We start from the raw sequence: 20,312 nt of genomic DNA, 5'->3' as shown, positions 1-20,312 counted from the left end.
GGGGTACCCCTAGGAAAAAATTCGAAAAATTTTAAAACGAGATTCAAGCAATATTTTGAATGAGGAAAGTCGCTTCTGAGTTCGCTGATTACTAAATGGTACTCTATTTCCTGATCGGATACGAATTGGCAAAGCTGTGGCCATCGGAAGGAGCAAAAGTGGGGAAATCAGGAAAACCCACAATTTTGCAGGGGTACCCCTAGCAAAAAATTCTAATAATTTAAAAACGAGATTTAAGCAATATTTTGAATGAGGAAAGTCGCTTCTGAGTTCGCTGATTACTAAATGGTACTCTATTTCCTGATCGGATACGAATTGGCAAAGCTGTGGCCATCGGAAGGAGCAAAAGTGGGGAAATCAGGAAAACCCACAATTTTGCAGGGGTACCCCTAGGAAAAAATTCGAAAAATTCAAAAACGAGATTTAAGCAATATTTTGAATGAGGAAAGTCGCTTCTGAGTTCGCTGATTACTAAATGGTACTCTATTTCCTGATCGGATACGAATTGGCAGAGCTATGGCCATCGGAAAGAGCAAAAGTGGGGAAATCAGGAAAACCCAAAATTTTGCAGGGGTACCCCTAGGAAAAAATTCGAAAAATTTGAAAACGAGATTTAAGCAATATTTTGAATGAGGAAAGTCGCTTCTGAGTTCGCTGATTACTAAATGGTACTCTATTTCCTGATCGGATACGAATTGGCAAAGCTGTGGCCATCGGAAGGAGCAAAAGTGGGGAAATCAGGAAAACCCACAATTTTGCAGGGGTACCCCTAGGAAAAAATTCGAAAAATTTAAAAACGAGATTTAAGCTATATTTTGAATGAGGAAAGTCGCTTCTGAGTTCGCTGATTACTAAATGGTACTCTATTTCCTGATCGGATACGAATTGGCAAAGCTGTGGCCATCGGAAGGAGCAAAAGTGGGGAAATCAGGAAAACCCACAATTTTGCAGGGGTACCCCTAGGAAAAAATTCGAAAAATTTAAAAACGAGATTTAAGCAATATTTTGAATGAGGAAAGTCGCTTCTGAGTTCGCTGATTACTAAATGGTACTCTATTTCCTGATCGGGTACGAATTGGCAGAGCTATGGCCATCGGAAGGAGCAAAAGTGGGGAAATCAGGAAAACCCACAATTTTGCAGGGGTACCCCTAGGAAAAAATTCGAAAAATTTAAAAACGAGATTTAAGCAATATTTTGAATGAGGAAAGTCGCTTCTGAGTTCGCTGATTACTAAATGGTACTTCATTTCCTGATCGGATACGAATTGGCAAAGCTGTGGCCATCGGAAGGAGCAAAAGTGGGGAAATCAGGAAAACCCACAATTTTGCAGGGGTACCCCTAGGAAAAAATTCGAAAAATTTAAAAACGAGATTTAAGCTATATTTTGAATGAGGAAAGTCGCTTCCGAGTTCGCTGATTACTAAATGGTACTCTATTTCCTGATCGGATACGAATTGGCAGAGCTATGGCCATCGGAAGGAGCAAAAGTGGGGAAATCAGGAAAACCCACAATTTTGCAGGGGTACCCCTAGGAAAAAATTCGAAAAATTTAAAAACGAGATTTAAGCTATATTTTGAATGAGAAAAGTCGCTTCTGAGTTCCCTGATTACTAAATGGTACTCTATTTCCTGATCGGATACGAATTGGCAAAGCTGTGGCCATCGGAAGGAGCAAAAGTGGGAAAATCAGGAAAACCCACAATTTTGCAGGGGTACCCCTAGGAAAAAATTCGAAAAATTTAAAAACGAGATTTAAGCAATATTTTGAATGAGGAAAGTCGCTTCTGAGTTCGCTGATTACTAAATGGTACTTCATTTCCTGATCGGATACGAATTGGCAAAGCTGTGGCCATCGGAAGGAGCAAAAGTGGGGAAATCAGGAAAACCCACAATTTTGCAGGGGTACCCCTAGGAAAAAATTCGAAAAATTTAAAAACGAGATTTAAGCTATATTTTGAATGAGGAAAGTCGCTTCCGAGTTCGCTGATTACTAAATGGTACTCTATTTCCTGATCGGGTACGAATTGGCAGAGCTATGGCCATCGGAAGGAGCAAAAGTGGGGAAATCAGGAAAACCCACAATTTTGCAGGGGTACCCCTAGGAAAAAATTCGAAAAATTTAAAAACGAGATTTAAGCAATATTTTGAATAAGGAAAGTCGCTTCTGAGTTCGCTGATTACTAAATGGAACTCTATTTCCTGATCGGATACGAATTGGCAGGGCTATAGCCATCGGAAGGAGCAAAAGTGGGGAAATCAGGAAAACCCACAATTTTGCAGGGGTACCCCTAGGAAAAAATTCGAAAAATTTTAAAACGAGATTTAAGCAATATTTTGAATGAGGAAAGTCGCTTCTGAGTTCCCTGATTACTAAATGGTACTCTATTTCCTGATCGGATACGAATTGGCAGAGCTATGGCCATCGGAAGGAGCAAAAGTGGGGAAATCAGGAAAACCCACAATTTTGCAGGGGTACCCCTAGGAAAAAATTCGAAAAATTTAAAAACGATATTTAAGCAATATTTTGAATGAGGAAAGTCGCTTCTGAGTTCGCTGATTACTAAATGGTACTCTATTTCCTGATCGGATACGAATTGGCAGAGCTATGGCCATCGGAAAGGGCAAAAGTGGGGAAATCAGGAAAACCCACAATTTTGCAGGGGTACCCCTAGCAAAAAATTCTAATAATTTAAAAACGAGATTTAAGCAATATTTTGAATGAGGAAAGTCGCTTCTGAGTTCGCTGATTACTAAATGGTACTCTATTTCCTGATCGGATACGAATTGGCAGAGCTATGGCCATCGGAAAGAGCAAAAGTGGGGAAATCAGGAAAACCCAAAATTTTGCAGGGGTACCCCTAGGAAAAAATTCGAAAAATTTGAAAACGAGATTTAAGCAATATTTTGAATGAGGAAAGTCGCTTCTGAGTTCGCTGATTACTAAATGGTACTCTATTTCCTGATCGGATACGAATTGGCAGAGCTATGGCCATCGGAAGGAGCAAAAGTGGGGAAATCAGGAAAACCCACAATTTTGCAGGGGTACCCCTAGGAAAAAATTCGAAAAATTTAAAAACGAGATTTAAGCTATATTTTGAATGAGGAAAGTCGCTTCCGAGTTCGCTGATTACTAAATGGTACTCTATTTCCTGATCGGGTACGAATTGGCAGAGCTATGGCCATCGGAAGGAGCAAAAGTGGGGAAATCAGGAAAACCCAAAATTTTGCAGGGGTACCCCTAGGAAAAAATTCGAAAAATTTGAAAACGAGATTTAAGCAATATTTTGAATGAGGAAAGTCGCTTCTGAGTTCGCTGATTACTAAATGGTACTCTATTTCCTGATCGGATACGAATTGGCAGAGCTATGGCCATCGGAAAGGGCAAAAGTGGGGAAATCAGGAAAACCCACAATTTTGCAGGGGTACCCCTAGGAAAAAATTCGAAAAATTTAAAAACGAGATTTAAGCTATATTTTGAATGAGGAAAGTCGCTTCCGAGTTCGCTGATTACTAAATGGTACTCTATTTCCTGATCGGGTACGAATTGGCAGAGCTATGGCCATCGGAAGGAGCAAAAGTGGGGAAATCAGGAAAACCCACAATTTTGCAGGGGTACCCCTAGGAAAAAATTCGAAAAATTTAAAAACGAGATTTAAGCAATATTTTGAATAAGGAAAGTCGCTTCTGAGTTCGCTGATTACTAAATGGAACTCTATTTCCTGATCGGATACGAATTGGCAGGGCTATAGCCATCGGAAGGAGCAAAAGTGGGGAAATCAGGAAAACCCACAATTTTGCAGGGGTACCCCTAGGAAAAAATTCGAAAAATTTTAAAACGAGATTTAAGCAATATTTTGAATGAGGAAAGTCGCTTCTGAGTTCCCTGATTACTAAATGGTACTCTATTTCCTGATCGGATACGAATTGGCAGAGCTATGGCCATCGGAAGGAGCAAAAGTGGGGAAATCAGGAAAACCCACAATTTTGCAGGGGTACCCCTAGGAAAAAATTCGAAAAATTTAAAAACGATATTTAAGCAATATTTTGAATGAGGAAAGTCGCTTCTGAGTTCGCTGATTACTAAATGGTACTCTATTTCCTGATCGGATACGAATTGGCAGAGCTATGGCCATCGGAAAGGGCAAAAGTGGGGAAATCAGGAAAACCCACAATTTTGCAGGGGTACCCCTAGCAAAAAATTCTAATAATTTAAAAACGAGATTTAAGCAATATTTTGAATGAGGAAAGTCGCTTCTGAGTTCGCTGATTACTAAATGGTACTCTATTTCCTGATCGGATACGAATTGGCAGAGCTATGGCCATCGGAAAGAGCAAAAGTGGGGAAATCAGGAAAACCCAAAATTTTGCAGGGGTACCCCTAGGAAAAAATTCGAAAAATTTGAAAACGAGATTTAAGCAATATTTTGAATGAGGAAAGTCGCTTCTGAGTTCGCTGATTACTAAATGGTACTCTATTTCCTGATCGGATACGAATTGGCAGAGCTATGGCCATCGGAAGGAGCAAAAGTGGGGAAATCAGGAAAACCCACAATTTTGCAGGGGTACCCCTAGGAAAAAATTCGAAAAATTTAAAAACGAGATTTAAGCAATATTTTGAATGAGGAAAGTCGCTTCTGAGTTCGCTGATTACTAAATGGTACTCTATTTCCTGATCGGATACGAATTGGCAGAGCTATGGCCATCGGAAAGGGCAAAAGTGGGGAAATCAGGAAAACCCACAATTTTGCAGGGGTACCCCTAGGAAAAAATTCGAAAAATTTAAAAACGAGATTTAAGCAATATTTTGAATGAGGAAAGTCGCTTCTGAGTTCGCTGATTACTAAATGGTACTCTATTTCCTGATCGGATACGAATTGGCAAAGCTGTGGCCATCGGAAGGAGCAAAAGTGGGGAAATCAGGAAAACCCACAATTTTGCAGGGGTACCCCTAGCAAAAAATTCTAATAATTTAAAAACGAGATTTAAGCAATATTTTGAATGAGGAAAGTCGCTTCTGAGTTCGCTGATTACTAAATGGTACTCTATTTCCTGATCGGATACGAATTGGCAAAGCTGTGGCCATCGGAAGGAGCAAAAGTGGGGAAATCAGGAAAACCCACAATTTTGCAGGGGTACCCCTAGGAAAAAATTCGAAAAATTTAAAAACGAGATTTAAGCAATATTTTGAATGAGGAAAGTCGCTTCTGAGTTCGCTGATTACTAAATGGTACTTCATTTCCTGATCGGATACGAATTGGCAAAGCTGTGGCCATCGGAAGGAGCAAAAGTGGGGAAATCAGGAAAACCCACAATTTTGCAGGGGTACCCCTAGGAAAAAATTCGAAAAATTTAAAAACGAGATTTAAGCAATATTTTGAATGAGGAAAGTCGCTTCTGAGTTCGCTGATTACTAAATGGTACTCTATTTCCTGATCGGATACGAATTGGCAGAGCTATGGCCATCGGAAAGAGCAAAAGTGGGGAAATCAGGAAAACCCAAAATTTTGCAGGGGTACCCCTAGGAAAAAATTCTAATAATTTAAAAACGAGATTTAAGCAATATTTTGAATGAGGAAAGTCGCTTCTGAGTTCGCTGATTACTAAATGGTACTCTATTTCCTGATCGGATACGAATTGGCAAAGCTGTGGCCATCGGAAGGAGCAAAAGTGGGGAAATCAGGAAAACCCACAATTTTGCAGGGGTACCCCTAGGAAAAAATTCGAAAAATTTAAAAACGAGATTTAAGCAATATTTTGAATAAGGAAAGTCGCTTCTGAGTTCGCTGATTACTAAATGGAACTCTATTTCCTGATCGGATACGAATTGGCAGGGCTATAGCCATCGGAAGGAGCAAAAGTGGGGAAATCAGGAAAACCCACAATTTTGCAGGGGTACCCCTAGGAAAAAATTCGAAAAATTTTAAAACGAGATTTAAGCAATATTTTGAATGAGGAAAGTCGCTTCTGAGTTCGCTGATTACTAAATGGTACTCTATTTCCTGATCGGATACGAATTGGCAGAGCTATGGCCATCGGAAGGAGCAAAAGTGGGGAAATCAGGAAAACCCACAATTTTGCAGGGGTACCCCTAGGGAAAAATTCGAAAAATTTAAAAACGAGATTTAAGCAATATTTTGAATGAGAAAAGTCGCTTCTGAGTTCCCTGATTACTAAATGGTACTCTATTTCCTGATCGGATACGAATTGGCAGAGCTATGGCCATCGGAAAGAGCAAAAGTGGGGAAATCAGGAAAACCCAAAATTTTGCAGGGGTACCCCTAGGAAAAAATTCGAAAAATTTGAAAACGAGATTTAAGCAATATTTTGAATGAGGAAAGTCGCTTCTGAGTTCGCTGATTACTAAATGGTACTCTATTTCCTGATCGGATACGAATTGGCAGAGCTATGGCCATCGGAAGGAGCAAAAGTGGGGAAATCAGGAAAACCCACAATTTTGCAGGGGTACCCCTAGGAAAAAATTCGAAAAATTTAAAAACGAGATTTAAGCTATATTTTGAATGAGGAAAGTCGCTTCTGAGTTCGCTGATTACTAAATGGTACTTCATTTCCTGATCGGATACGAATTGGCAGAGCTATGGCCATCGGAAAGAGCAAAAGTGGGGAAATCAGGAAAACCCAAAATTTTGCAGGGGTACCCCTAGGAAAAAATTCGAAAAATTTGAAAACGAGATTTAAGCAATATTTTGAATGAGGAAAGTCGCTTCTGAGTTCGCTGATTACTAAATGGTACTCTATTTCCTGATCGGATACGAATTGGAAAAGCTGTGGCCATCGGAAGGAGCAAAAGTGGGGAAATCAGGAAAACCCACAATTTTGCAGGGGTACCCCTAGGAAAAAATTCGAAAAATTTAAAAACGAGATTTAAGCTATATTTTGAATGAGGAAAGTGGCTTCTGAGCTCGCTGATTACTAAATGGTACTCTATTTCCTGATCGGATACGAATTGGAAAAGCTGTGGCCATCGGAAGGAGCAAAAGTGGGGAAATCAGGAAAACCCACAATTTTGCAGGGGTACCCCTAGGAAAAAATTCGAAAAATTTAAAAACGAGATTTAAGCTATATTTTGAATGAGGAAAGTGGCTTCTGAGTTCGCTGATTACAAAATGGTACTCTATTTCCTGATCGGATACGAATTGGCAAAGCTGTGGCCATCGGAAGGAGCAAAAGTGGGGAAATCAGGAAAACCCACAATTTTGCAGGGGTACCCCTAGGAAAAAATTCGAAAAATTTTAAAACGAGATTTAAGCAATATTTTGAATGAGGAAAGTCGCTTCTGAGTTCGCTGATTACTAAATGGTACTCTATTTCCTGATCGGATACGAATTGGCAGAGCTATGGCCATCGGAAGGAGCAAAAGTGGGGAAATCAGGAAAACCCACAATTTTGCAGGGGTACCCCTAGGAAAAAATTCGAAAAATTTAAAAACGAGATTTAAGCAATATTTTGAATGAGGAAAGTCGCTTCTGAGTTCCCTGATTACTAAATGGTACTCTATTTCCTGATCGGATACGAATTGGCAAAGGTATGGCCATAAGAGGGGTCAAATCTAAAAAAAACTTAAGAAACAAATATTTTGAAACAGTTATTTTTAAAAGTGTGTTAAACTCATATCAATTAAAACATGGAATAAACGCACTGATTCATTAATAATAATCAATAATAATGAGTATACAATATTAAATGCAAATAATTTAAAACTATAATACTAAAAAGCGAACTAAATAATAAATATATTACGATCTCAATAACAAAGACGGAGAGAAATGGCTCCGTTGCCTAGGATGCTTTAAACATTTAAGGGTTTATTCAAGAGTCACCCGATGTACAGGTGGGTTAGAGGAAAGAGGTCTGGCTGGGCCAGCTTAAATGAACAATTATTTCTACGGATCCAGCTTCAGGTTTCCGGCTATAAAGGCCAATGCGGAACGCTGCTGGGGTAGGACCGTCTCAGTCTGGAGTCGTTGCTCCACAAGCGGAATGCAGGTGAAGAGCGGAGCCGACTGCTCGGGAACGATGCGGAAAGCGACACGACGCCAGGTGCTACGCACAGCCTCCAGGCGATCCTCTTCGAGAGCTTCACGCATCCCGGTCAAGTCCGAGGCCTTTGCCAGAGACAGGAGCTTGGCAATGGCCAGACAAAGCTGTTGCTGCAGTGCGTCACGGTGATTGTACTCCTCAAAACTGTCCAGGGCATTGGAGCGCTCTAGCGCCTCCAGTATCGAACGCCACACCAGCGCAAAATGATTTCCTATGTCCTGGCGCTGCTCCAGCTGAAGGAGGACAGCCGTTGCGTTAATGCGAACCTTAAAGTTTGCGTGTTGGACAATGAGTTGACTCAGGGCAGGGAACAGGATGCCCGCTAGGTGGTTGGTGGCGAAGAAGGCTCTGTGCCGCACCAGATTCCCGATGGCGTGGCAGGCATTCCACTTGACCTTTGCACTGCTGACATTTTTCACGCAATCCAGAAGCTTGGATATGGCTGCCTGCATCTGCTCGAAGTTCTCGCCCGGCTGCAACTGGAGGACCTGGAGGAGATTGCCCAAGGAGCGCACGGCATTGGCCTTGACCTTATCGTGGTCGCCGCAACTTAGAGAGGCCGCCTGAATGAGGCGTCCTAGGAGCTCCTCGGATATCCTTTCCGAGTGTAGGGTAACGCCGCCGAGTAGGGCGTCGCTGATATTTCCCAAGGCCCAGGCCGCCTTGGTGCGCACCACCAGCTGAGTGTCGTTCACCAGATTGAGTGACAGCTCCGCCGCGTTCTCCACAAAGACCAGATCCCCCTTTAGGGACGGATGCAGAACATGGACGGCCATTGCCCGGAGAGCAGCAGCTCTGACTAGCGGCTCCTCGGCATCGTCACTAGCACAGCCGCTCAGGAAGGCCAGCAGGGCATTCCTCTGGCCCAGGGACAGTCTCTCAAACGTGTATGTTCCAATGTTCGATAAGGCATCGCAAAGGGCGCACTTCAGGGATGCGCCGGCTGCCTCGTCATAAGCCTTGTAGATAACTGGGAGTAGGGATAGCCAAAAAGATAGCTGCGATTCCCGCTCTGACGACTCCGGCACAAGTCTGCCCAGTTGATAGCCAATGGAATCCAGGCAGCGTGCGGCATACAATCGCACATCGAAAGTGGCATCGCCTAGTCCTGACATTATCACTCTGCAGAGCCGAATTTGGTGCCCACGCAGCAGGCCTATGTGCGTGCCCATGGCCAGGAGCACCTGGAAGCACTCTACGCGTATGGGTGGCGCTGTGCCCAGACTTTCCAGGTATCTCAACACCTGTCGGAGTAGCCAAGAGTTTCGGGGAATTGGAGGAAGTGCTGCATCCGCTGAAACCGCCACCTTTTGTTGTTCACTTTGCTCTAAATGTTCCTCCATTGCATCCTCTTCGAGTTCCACCTCTGCGTCCGAGTCCAGAAAGTCCTGTTCCGAACCCTGTACATCGTCCATCTGAAGATTTCGTTGATTTGGCGAGAGACCCACAGCACTGGCCATCTCCGGGGTTAGTCGTGGCGTGGACAGTAGCATTTCCATGACTAGAAGGGCAGAAACTACCACGGGAATATCTCCGTTTTTGGCCAGCTTCTTCACGTGGCCCACAAACTCGTAGACGAAGCCCATTTCCAGCTGCTCAAAGGGCGTGGCCTGAACCAGAACCGCCAAGCATTTGAGGCACTGTGTCAGGACTGGTGGGGCGAACTCTCGTTCCAAGATGCCGCTCAGGCATCGATACGAGCTCATCAGGGAGCTGGCCAGGCTCATGGCGAAGGGCGTGTAGTTACTGGGTCCCTTGGAGCTGGCCTGGCTCAGGAATGACTTGGATCCGTATAGAATTTGAGCAGCTAGTTGCAATGCAACGGCTCGACATCGGGCATTGGAGTCGGTGTGTCCCAGGCGCAGCAGATGACCGTTGGTAGCTCCATTTTCTCCGCTGGGAAATAGAATGTGCCAATATCCGTACAGGGAACGACGGGGCAGATGCTTCGCCAACGATCCTAGGAGATGCAGGGCGGATATTCTCACTTTGGCCTGAAGATTGCGCACTTGCCGCATTCCCGACATTTGTGGGTCTCCCGCCGAGTCCGAGACGGGAAAGTTCTCACCCGAATCTCCAGTTAGGCAGCCATAGTCCAGGTGCCCAGTTAGTAGCAACCGGTCCCTGGGATTAGTCTCCAGAGTTTCATTGGTTGACTGATTCCGTTGCCGGGCCAGAGATCGCATCTTTCGCATCTTGTTCTTCCGCCCGCCCGTCCGTTGTTTGTGGATAGGCTGCGGCTCCGGCTCGAGCTCGTCGTCCTGACCATAGGCTGCCGACTGTTGGGCTGGCTGCACCCTCCGAGGGGCTTGATTCCGGGCCGACGCTTCACTTTCAGTTCCGAACAGCATATAGGTTTGGACCAGACCCATTAGTTCCGGGACATGTTGAGCAGCAAAGTCCGGCTGCTTGGCCACAATCCGTTGCAGCAGATGCAAAGAGTGGGAGAGCAGTAGCGACCACTGATCTTCTTTGGAGTTATCCAGCCAAAAGCCATCGAAAAAGTTACGGATAAGGGTATTGGCCAACTGACGGCTGCAATTTCCATCAGTATCACCGTCGTCTGACTGCTCCAGATCGGCGAACACGAGATCCTGACACTGAACGACCACAACAGCGCGGCTAACATCGTTGGAGTACGGAAAAGACGCCAGTTCTGTCCAATAAAGACGAAGTTCCTCCTTTTGCAGAGTTTTCAGCACAGTCAGGATCAGATTGAGCTCCACTGGGGTCTTGTCCAGCTGTATACCATTCAGTAGGCACTGTAGGAGGAACTGTGGTCTTACCAGGATCACCTTTCTGGTGAGGATCAGTTCGTTTAGCAACAGCTGCCAATTCCGCAACAGGTCGCTGTGGCCTCTCGCTCGCACCTCCTCCAGCCACAGGCCCAGTCGTTCAGCGGCCACACCCACTGGAATGCCATGCGGATGACGCAGTTCCTGGATAAAGACCACATAACGCTGCCGAGTATCCTCGTCCAATTCAGAGTTGTCCAAGATATTTTGCTGAATGGTATCCAGCATGTCTCTGTCCTTTTCCATGGCGCCTGTTACTGTTGGTGTGACCGTCTCACAGTAAGGAAAATAAACCATCTGCCAGAAAGAAATTGGTATTTTCTTTAGTATTTTTGTAAATGGAGGGAAATTCAAATAAGAAATGGGAAATTTTAATGTAATTGATTTTTAAAAAATAATAATGGATGCTGTGCCTCGAAACCGTAGGAGGGGTATTATTTTAAAATTATTAGATCGTAATTTTTCAAGAAATTGGAAAATACTCACATAAAAATGTACAAAATATTTAAAGAAACTTAAACTTTGTTTTATACTTTTTTTTTTATTTAACCAAACATTTGGAACAGATTCATTTATATTTGGAAAGTAAAACATTAATTGAAGCATCATCTATGGGATGGCTAGAATCCCTGGATAAAACTAAACGCGAGCTGCACCAAGAAACTGGGACCAACACCGAAATAATCACGGCGAACCCAATATATATTACAATTACAATTACACGGGATAGACGAACGAAAGCAATTTGAACTGGCCGCGAGCCAGGCCCCGAATATCAATCGTACAATATCATACATCTATATAATATATATAACACATCGAATAGTCCCTGAGCTAAACGATGAAACTGGGGCGGGAACGGGAACGGGCAGCTCCCGGGGCTTGCCTCGCGGTCTTCCCTAGTCCTATCTATAAAGTATATTGTGTATATGTCTCTATAATCGTAGATATATATATAATGTCTGTATAAACATGTATAATGCAATGCAGGCGGGCTTCTTCTAGTTTTCAAAAGGCGAGGGGGTGGGCGAGGAAATTCATGTAAAGTCTCGGGGGATTTGTACAATTTCACTTTGTTGTTCGCCTTTTGAGTACAGATTGAAGTCTTTTTCGATTTTTGGGAAACACATGTCGTGACAAATATCGTGAGCTGGTATAGAAATAGATTATACTATATATATATATATATAGAAATATGTAGAGGACTATCGCTAGTAATATCAAGAGTTAGAGATAGAGAGACATGAGCACACGCACAGTTTGAATCTTTGGCAAGACCGCAGATACTGATCACAAGAATCGTTTCGATTTAGTAAGTTTCCCTAAAGCTACAATACACACCTACTCGTACTCGCTTGAAAAAAAAATTTGGCTAACTTTGGAGCACTGGCCCATGGGCTGGCAATTTCGAATACCTGTCTGTTAAGTACTCTAAACTCTATGGTCTAAATTCGCTGTTTTTCATCCGCTACTGGCCCTGCTCCTCGATGACTCCCGTCTGTCCAGGATACAGGTTCACCAGTATGGCATAGTAATGGCATGCGGCGGCTAGCACCACAAAAAGATGCCAAATTGCATGGGCCATTGGTATCAGGCCGTCCGCCTTAAAGAATATAATGCCCAGAATATAGAAGGCACCTCCAAACTTGAGCTGCAGCATTCCGTGAAAGTGGTGGCCAGTGAGAACCACTACCAGGGCCGGGCCCAGACCCATTACCAGGTAGAAAAACGTCTCCAAGCACTTGTAGCGTTCGTGGAAGAGCTACAAAGAGTAATTATAGAAGGGAATCGGAGTTGTAACTCTAATCCTCACCTGCTGGTAGGCTATTCCGATGCCAGCCATCAGCCAGATGACCCATTCCATGCAGAACAGTATTGTGGATTGATCCGTGTTCTCCAGGGTCAGCCAGGGGAAGTAGGAGCCAGCTATGAAGACATAAATCATGGCCCTGTCGCACCGATGCAGCACATTCTTGAGGCTCTGGTACGTCTGCCAGCCAAGAGTGGGCCAAGCCTTTACATTTTTGGGCGGTCTGTTGGAAGATACAATTCGGAGGCTCATAAAAAAGGTCGACACCTGGTTGAATTACAACTCACTTGTGCTCGGCGCAGTAGCATGAACAATGGAAGAAGGTCGATACTGTGAAGAGCATACAAAGGGCGCCACCGTACACCCAGGACACCAAATACTGGCCAGCACTGGTGGAGCGTTCGAAGAGCTTAATTGCCGCAAACACGGCTGGCACAATCCAAATCCCGTGTGTAATCACATTGGCCACCTGCTCGATCTGTCGGGGTTCAACAAATATAGTCGAAATGGGTCTCACACACGTCCTCACGTTACTCACCTCAGTGGGCTGGTAGGCGCAACCCGGTTTGGCCTTGGCATTCTTCCACTGGACATTCCGCAGCTGCAACTTGAGCCTCGAGTTCGACTTGATAATGGATTTCCAAAATTTGCTAAACAGGTTCTCCAGGAAGGAGTACTTCTGCTGCAGGTCCTGCATCAGGCTGAGGTCCCCATTGCCGACGCTGGCGCTCCCATTTCCGTTGCTCATTGTGGACAGACTGCGGATTAGATTTCAAATTGGTTGTCCGACTCGTAAAATTGATTGATTACCGCGCCCCCGTCCCACCCACTTGCGGGCCAAATGTCTGCGGGCTAAACCACCACCCACGCCCCCTCGTTTTATGGCCAATTGATTATCATCCGAGCCACGACGTCTCGGCGGCTTATCTTACTGCGTCGGCGGAGGGGGCGGGGGGGTGGGTGCGACAAGTGATAAGCACTTGACGGCAAATGCCTGGACAATGGCTCTTGCCCTCTGAGAGATTCCCCCTTTCCCGGCAGGCAGTGTGCCAATTTATGTTCGTTTAGGTGATGCATACAAAATGCGCACACAATGGGCCAAGGCTGATGGTTTCTGACCCGCCATTGAAACCAGTTCTGATTCTGATTGGCGGTCGCTTATCTCGCGTGCTCCGGTCTTGGCTCAAAGTCCAAGTCCCAAGAGCATTGGGGTCTTCCAGAGACAGGCGAGGTCTTCCCACTTGGTCACAGACAGGGTTTTCAACAATTATAGCAAATATTTGTAACGAATTTCTTAAAAAATACTCCAATTTATGGTTACTTTTATGGAATTTTTAACAATTTCAATTAAAAAATGATTAACAGGCATTATGTTTCTGATATTTTCACAGGCTTATTCTTTAACTATCCTTAAGATATGTTTTTTTTTTTTAAACACTTTGGGTGAAGATGACCAGACAAGCTTATCAAAATCAAGAAAATACTACCTTAATATCTAAATATGCTAACACAATCTTCTCACTTCCGAAAAACCTATATTTTTCTCTAGAAGTTTGTTAAGAAAATGAAAACTTTCCAAGCACCTTATCGTCGCTTGAATGAAAACCAATAGGCAGGAAATTATTTTCGGCAGAAGGTAGTGGTGCCTGTCCCCCGAAAGTATGCTTCATTTCCCACGTCAGCCCACACGGCTTACGGGAGGCAAACATAACGGATGCCCACCCCACCGAAACTTTATCACCATAACGACTATGCTAATCGTTACAAAAATAGCCCAATGCCTTCAGCATTCCTTATATATTGGCAATTACCGAACCAGCAGGTGGGGTAAGGTGGTGCACAGCAAGAAATTCTATGTCTAACATCCCCCAAAAATACTAAAGGATTCTTTTCAAATTTTCAAATCTCGAGGCAGGTTTCAAAACTATGTGGAATATATCTCCCAGTATCTATATGATATTATATTCTTTTTCTTAATTTTGAAAAGTGTTTGAGAATCTTTGGGGCTTTCCAATTTTTATCAGTGTCTAGGAGACGGAAGATTGTTTACATCTCGCAGTGAGAACCAGTGGCACGCTAATCCAATTTGCTCGGCTCGCGTCACGCAATTCGGCCATGCAACAACCTGTCCGGCGGCGCACTTGTTCTCCCATCTACCTGTCCAATTTCCCGACTTAATTCAACCCCCGCCTCCCGGAAAATATGTGCGAGGGAAACTTACAGCGTTTATGTTTTTGTTATTGTTAGTGCTGTGGAAGCGGATGCTGGGCCTTCCAGGTGGGAACGGGGCAAGGTTGCCTGGCAGCCTCACGTGACGGCACGAAGCGGGAATCCCACGCAGGACATCGCTGCAGCAGGCACAGTACTTGGATCTCGAGAAGATTTCGTTAAAAACAACGTCCGCGCTCACGGCTGTGGAATCTGTGAATAGAGATGGCGAATCAGGCGATAGTTCTACAAGGTGAAATATTACATAGATATCGATAAGTTGTTAGAGATGGTGTCGGTGCCCGCTGAATTTGAAATTTGAAAACAATCGAATATATAGTCGATAACAGACGGATCTTTGGTCAAGATCGTTTAAAAGTTCAATTCGAAAGCTGCTTATTAAACCACCAATCAGGTACGTTATGAAATATAACTCAATAAAGTTTTGCATTTGGTATTATTACTTGCCTAGTCGAATAGTGCTTGTTCTATACTTATATGACCAACCGAATAAGGACAATTTAAAGCATAATCGCAAGATTGATTAAAAACTTAGTTGATTTGAACAAACAATACTTTTAAGTGAACATAGTTTATTTGTTTGTTTTGTGGTTTAAAATTGGCCACCTCAACGACCGATACCACCAGTAGCCTCGACCATCACTAGGTTCATCGATAGCGATAGCGACGAGAAGAAGAAATCGAGAAAACGTGTGTGATAAAGGTGTGTGACCTGCCAAAAGCGCCAAATTCTTGCTAATATCTAACGATTTCCGTCCATTTTTCAAACAGAACTAGCAGGTCAGAATGTCTGGACGCGAAGGCGGTAAAAAGAAGCCACTGAAGGCCCCCAAGAAGGAAGGCAAGGACCTGGACGAGGACGATTTGGCATTCAAGGCAAAGCAGAAGGAACAGCAGAAGGCTATGGAGGCCGCCAAGGCGAATGCCTCCAAGAAGGGACCCCTTGTCGGGGGTGGCATCAAGAAGTCGGGCAAGAAGTGATAGTTAATCTCTCCCGGATGGACGCAGCCGCAGCATTTTCATACAAGTCTAAACGAAACAAATGAAACAACCCTATATGTACTAAACTAAATTGAATGTGCAGCCAGTTCATGGTTCTTTTTTATACTTACGATTACCATTAAATAGATCATTGTACGTGATGCGGAATGAGGTGTATTCTATTCTGAGAAAGAGTCTAACACATGGTCTCACTTCTACGCTTCACTGCAAACTATACATATGCTGTTAAGGTTTGATTATCTGGCCGAGATTTATTGGAAAGTAAGTACGAGGGAAGGCAGCCTCAGCATCCCTCACACCTTGGGCTTAGGCGCGCGGAAAACTGGACTGAGTTCCTGGCAACTGGACGGACTGGGAGGCCACAGAACAGGCGGCTGCCACTTGTTCTGTTAGTTTCTTTTCCGGAAAACGCGCCAAATTGTGGGCCAGAGCTCCGATGAAGGCATCACCAGCTCCCGTGGTGTCTACCACCTTTTCTGCAGGCACGACGGGCGCCTTTACATGATCAAAGACACCTGGCTTCGTTTTGGAACCAATAACAGCGCCCAGTTTTCCCAGGGTTATGATTACTATGTTGGCTCCCAAGCGGATGAGCTCACTGGTGGCTGTTTGGGCTTCTCTGAAACGGAAAGGGAATCATCTAAGGCTCTGAAGAGGCATGCAGGCTCACTTACTCAATGGTCTCGATGCTGGGAACCTTGGTCATCAGGGCCGCCTCACTTTCGTTCACACAGAAGATGCTGGCCAAGGTGAGAAGCTCCTTCGGCGTGTTCTCCATCGCAGGAGCAGCATTTACAATGGATGTGCCTTTGAAGGCTTTCAGGGCCGTTATGGTGGCCTCGATGGGTGTTTCCAGCTGGCAAACCAGAACCTTGGCCTCCTGGAACAACGAATCCGCAGCAGCCACATCGCACGACTTGAGGGAATTGTTGGCTCCCACCACAATGATGATGTTGTTCTCGCCTCCGTCGGAGACTCCGATCTGTGCCACACCTGTAGTCTGATCCTCCAGCTGCTGGACATGCTGCACATCAACGCCCTCCGACTGGAGATGCTTCAGGTAGTCAGTGCCGAAGCTATCCGCACCCAACTTGGCCACCAGGGCTGTGCGGGATCCTTGGCGAGCCGCAGCCACACACTGATTGGCCCCCTTGCCGCCGTATCCGGTCTGGAAGCGATGTCCATGAAGCGTTTCTCCGGGCTTCGGCAGGCGGGGGGTGTAGCTGGGGAGTGGGAAAAGCATACATAGTTTTATTAAAATTCTAGAAGACTAGGATATGATCCTCGATTTTGCTGCCTTCACTCACCAAATAAAGTCTATAATGGCAGAGCCAAAGACAAGCACTTCGATGGGCTTCCTTGTGGCCATTTTTCCGCTCATCTCGTTAGCCGCTTTCGATGCAGTTCCAATTACTGGCAAATGAATTTATTTATATTTTCTCCGGGTGAGCAAGTGGTCTGCTTATCGCCGGAATGAGTGCTATAATGTGACCCGGCTAGAGGACAGGGGCAAGGGCAAGGGCAGGAGCGAGTTAACCTTATCAGCTAGCCACTCCACTCATGGCCAAAAGCGGGGGGCCAGTGGGTGGTTTGCAACTCTCCGCAAATCTTTGATAAATTTTGAAAAAAAAGACACAAATCTAAGACCAAAAGCTGCAAGGTAAAAAATACCAAATATACCAAAAAGTACAGGGTGCTCTTTTCATTTTTTTTTTAATTTTAAAAAATTTACTTAAATATGGTTTTACTTTTTTGTTTAAAAACAAACTGGAAGGTGGGGAGTTAGGCTTAAATAAAAAATAATTAACTGATAAATAGTCTTAAGCATTATGGTTTTAAAATAAAATGTCTAAAACCTATTAGTTTTTTAAAAAACTAAGGTTTTGAGTTTAGAAAAATGATTTTTTTAAAGAAACTTTGTAAAACCCATGCCACTTTTTTAAAGAATACAATTCTTATATTAAAAATAAATAAATTACCATTTCACACACACAATACCTCAATTAAAAAGAGACAGCAAAACCATTAGATAAATCATAAACTTTATTTTAATTATACATAATACAAATAGAACGATTTGGCTGGCCATGTGACAAAATAATGGACCAAACGATTTTATACCTATTATATTGGGAGAATCGCGGCGGAGTGAAGAAATGGATGTGTGAGGGAATCTATTGGGGATGGACCTGGATTTTGGACTGGGACTGGAGTTGGAGTTTCATTGTGATTTCTTGAGATGTGGGTGTGGAGTTGGGGGACATAACACAAGGGTTCCCGCTCTAGGAGTATAATTAGAATTATAAAGCCTGGCACTGAGCACACGCTGGCTTCTACCAATTTACAATTGTTTCTTGTTGTTTTAAATGTTAGCCTACAACTAACGAGCGTTTTTCTTTGCATTTCATTACTGTTTTAGTGGTGTTTTGGGTTTCTGTTCTTCGACGGCAGCCTGACATCCGTTTCCGGTCCGAAGGGCTTCCTCCAAAACCTTCGATATGGCTGGCCGCCGACTATTTTGTTTTTATATTTTTTTTGTTTGTAAATCTTCGCTTTTGCAGTGTTATGTTGTCTTCGGAGCGTTCAGTGATCTCTTCCAGTGGTCTTCTTCCATTCCTATCCTTATTTTCTTCTCCCTTCTCCCTTGTGGGCTAATCCTGCTTAGACTCTATATTGCGACTCGCGGCGGATGGAGATGTGTATGTGTGTGTGTGAGAGAGTTTTAGATATTAAACGTTCATCATCTACATTCTAGATTCCAGCTCGTTCCAAAGCACTCAGCTGATTGCCCAGGCGCTCCTCCTTGGCTTTGCGCTCGGCGCTGATCTTCTTGGAGCTCTGGTAGGTATTGAGGAACGTCTGCACATCGATTTTCCCATTCAGAAAGTGCTCCACATGCCGATCACAGTCGGCATCGGCATTGGAGGCCGCTATCTGAAGGAGCTCCTAAAAAGAATTCATTGATAAGTGATGGATTCTTCAAAGAATTGAAACTGGTATTGCTATGTCCAACAGTTCTTTCTAAAATTCCAGTTAACCCAGGTCCGATAATGAATCTACATAACTGAACAAATGTTTCGGGCTAAGAATGCCACCTGATTTAAATGGAATTTAAGAAATGTGGACAGCTGCACAATGGAATTCGATGACTGGAGGGAGTGCATATCCACTCTTTGGAACGACAGGACACTCACTCTGATGTGCTGCGGTGCATACTCCTCGGACTTTTTCAAATACTTCTTGTTCAGCTGATCGCACTTCTCGCCCAGAGTCTTTAAAGCAGTGTAGTCATCGCTGAGGCGTCGCTTCAGCTCCACCAAATGGGTGCCTTTGCTCTCGTTCTCCCCTGGAATCGTGTCTAAGGATTAGGATTAATTCTTCTTGATAGGTTGACCTGCTGGCAGTTACTTACTTGATATATTTTCCACCTGGTTCATCATCGAATCGAGCTCCTCGTTGAGATGCTGCACCACGGACATCTCCTCGATGAAGTCGTCGAAGAATTCAGGATCTCTGTCCAACTGTTTCAGTTCATCCAGCGACAATGTGGACAGATTGGGCATGTTGGCACCCTCCTCCTTCCCCTTCATGGGTTCACCATTGTCCTGCGGCTGGCCTTGTCCTAGTCCTTGGCTGGGGCCTTGGACGTGATGACCCTGGGGCGAGTGTTGGGTGGTGGGCATCCTGTTACGCTCGAGCTACCGTTACCGTTTCCGATTCCTATTCCAGTTCCAGTTTCCAATAGCTGTGTGCGTTAGATCAACTAGGAATTTACATTGTGTCAGGCCTACTCACCAACACAGCTAACTCAATCCACACACTTACTTGGTTTTCTCCAAATGCCAAATCGTCTCAAGGATTCCAAACGCCTGGGAGCCTCCGCCTGTGACCTCCGGGTGCCAGGACCCCAGCTAGCTAGCCAGCTAAGCTTCCAAGGACTACGCCGCGAAAATTGCGCAGTCTGTCGCTGCGATTTGTAAAGTTCCTGAACTTTCTGTATCGGTTTCTGTCTCCGCCGTTTCGGTTCTGTCCGGCTGCTCCCCGCTCCGTTCGCCCAGCTCCTGGGAATGCACGGAATCTGTCCGGTTTATTGGTATTTCCTTCCTGGTCGGCCTGCTGGTGACTGATTTCTGATTTGTGCCAGTGGTGCGTTGGTTTCGCTTGCCCCGATCGGAGTTTCATTATCTTCTGTTCTGGCGGCGCAACAACAACGTTCGCCTGCTCACAAAGCACCGTTGTTGGTTGACTCGGCTGTTAGGACAGGGTTGCCAGCCCACCCTCTAGTTCTTAACCCTCCCGTGAAGGTCGTTGGTACCGAAATCAATATTTTATTGATTCAAATATTATTTTGAAGCTTAAATCTCGTGAAATGCTTCCATTATTATATCTCAAACGAGAGTTATATAGGAGAATTGTA

General features: G+C 44.4%; 5 protein-coding genes across 7 annotated transcripts; 1 reads left to right on the top strand and 4 right to left on the bottom strand.

The window, feature by feature from the left end:
• Window positions 1-7,604: 7,604 nt before the first annotated feature.
• LOC108120246 (HEAT repeat-containing protein 6) lies at window positions 7,605-11,134 on the bottom strand. The gene has a single exon (XM_017233792.3). The coding sequence runs from the start codon at window positions 11,098-11,100 to the stop codon at window positions 7,903-7,905; it is 3,198 nt and encodes a 1,065-aa protein (XP_017089281.2). The 5' UTR covers window positions 11,101-11,134; the 3' UTR covers window positions 7,605-7,902.
• A 241-nt stretch (window positions 11,135-11,375) lies between these two features.
• On the bottom strand, window positions 11,376-15,113 carry LOC108120245 (monocyte to macrophage differentiation factor). Its single transcript, XM_043210110.2, has 5 exons — window positions 14,886-15,113; window positions 13,203-13,422; window positions 12,952-13,142; window positions 12,668-12,887; window positions 11,376-12,616 (listed from the first exon to the last, which is right to left on the bottom strand). The coding sequence occupies exons 2-5, from the start codon at window positions 13,410-13,412 to the stop codon at window positions 12,323-12,325; spliced, it is 915 nt and encodes a 304-aa protein (XP_043066045.1). The 5' UTR covers window positions 13,413-13,422; window positions 14,886-15,113; the 3' UTR covers window positions 11,376-12,322.
• A 275-nt stretch (window positions 15,114-15,388) lies between these two features.
• LOC108133992 (translation machinery-associated protein 7 homolog) lies at window positions 15,389-16,042 on the top strand. The gene is made up of 2 exons (XM_017254134.3): window positions 15,389-15,596; window positions 15,665-16,042. The coding sequence occupies exon 2, from the start codon at window positions 15,680-15,682 to the stop codon at window positions 15,872-15,874; it is 195 nt and encodes a 64-aa protein (XP_017109623.1). The 5' UTR covers window positions 15,389-15,596; window positions 15,665-15,679; the 3' UTR covers window positions 15,875-16,042.
• A 78-nt stretch (window positions 16,043-16,120) lies between these two features.
• On the bottom strand, window positions 16,121-17,532 carry LOC108133991 (ribokinase). The gene is made up of 3 exons (XM_017254133.3): window positions 17,203-17,532; window positions 16,570-17,118; window positions 16,121-16,514 (listed from the first exon to the last, which is right to left on the bottom strand). Exons 1-3 carry the CDS (start codon window positions 17,274-17,276, stop codon window positions 16,202-16,204), a joined length of 936 nt encoding a protein of 311 aa, XP_017109622.2. The 5' UTR covers window positions 17,277-17,532; the 3' UTR covers window positions 16,121-16,201.
• Window positions 17,533-17,920: 388 nt separating this feature from the next.
• Window positions 17,921-20,214, bottom strand: Vsp37A (Vacuolar protein sorting 37A). 3 transcript variants are annotated; one of them, XM_017254130.3, is made up of 4 exons: window positions 19,721-20,214; window positions 19,308-19,640; window positions 19,090-19,253; window positions 17,921-18,841 (listed from the first exon to the last, which is right to left on the bottom strand). In XM_017254130.3, the coding sequence occupies exons 2-4, from the start codon at window positions 19,576-19,578 to the stop codon at window positions 18,647-18,649; spliced, it is 630 nt and encodes a 209-aa protein (XP_017109619.1). In that variant the 5' UTR covers window positions 19,579-19,640; window positions 19,721-20,214; the 3' UTR covers window positions 17,921-18,646. The 3 variants fall into 3 exon arrangements, with proteins under 3 accessions (XP_017109619.1, XP_017109618.1, XP_017109620.1); XM_017254129.3 differs by having other exon boundaries at window positions 19,308-19,658; window positions 19,721-20,200; XM_017254131.3 differs by having other exon boundaries at window positions 19,090-19,241; window positions 19,308-19,658; window positions 19,721-20,168.
• Window positions 20,215-20,312: the final 98 nt, after the last annotated feature.

The sequence above is a fragment of the Drosophila bipectinata genome, chromosome XL (assembly GCF_030179905.1).
Source record: "Drosophila bipectinata strain 14024-0381.07 chromosome XL, DbipHiC1v2, whole genome shotgun sequence".
NCBI lineage: Eukaryota > Metazoa > Arthropoda > Insecta > Diptera > Drosophilidae > Drosophila > Drosophila bipectinata.
This window is presented reverse-complemented; position numbering and strand designations above follow the sequence as displayed.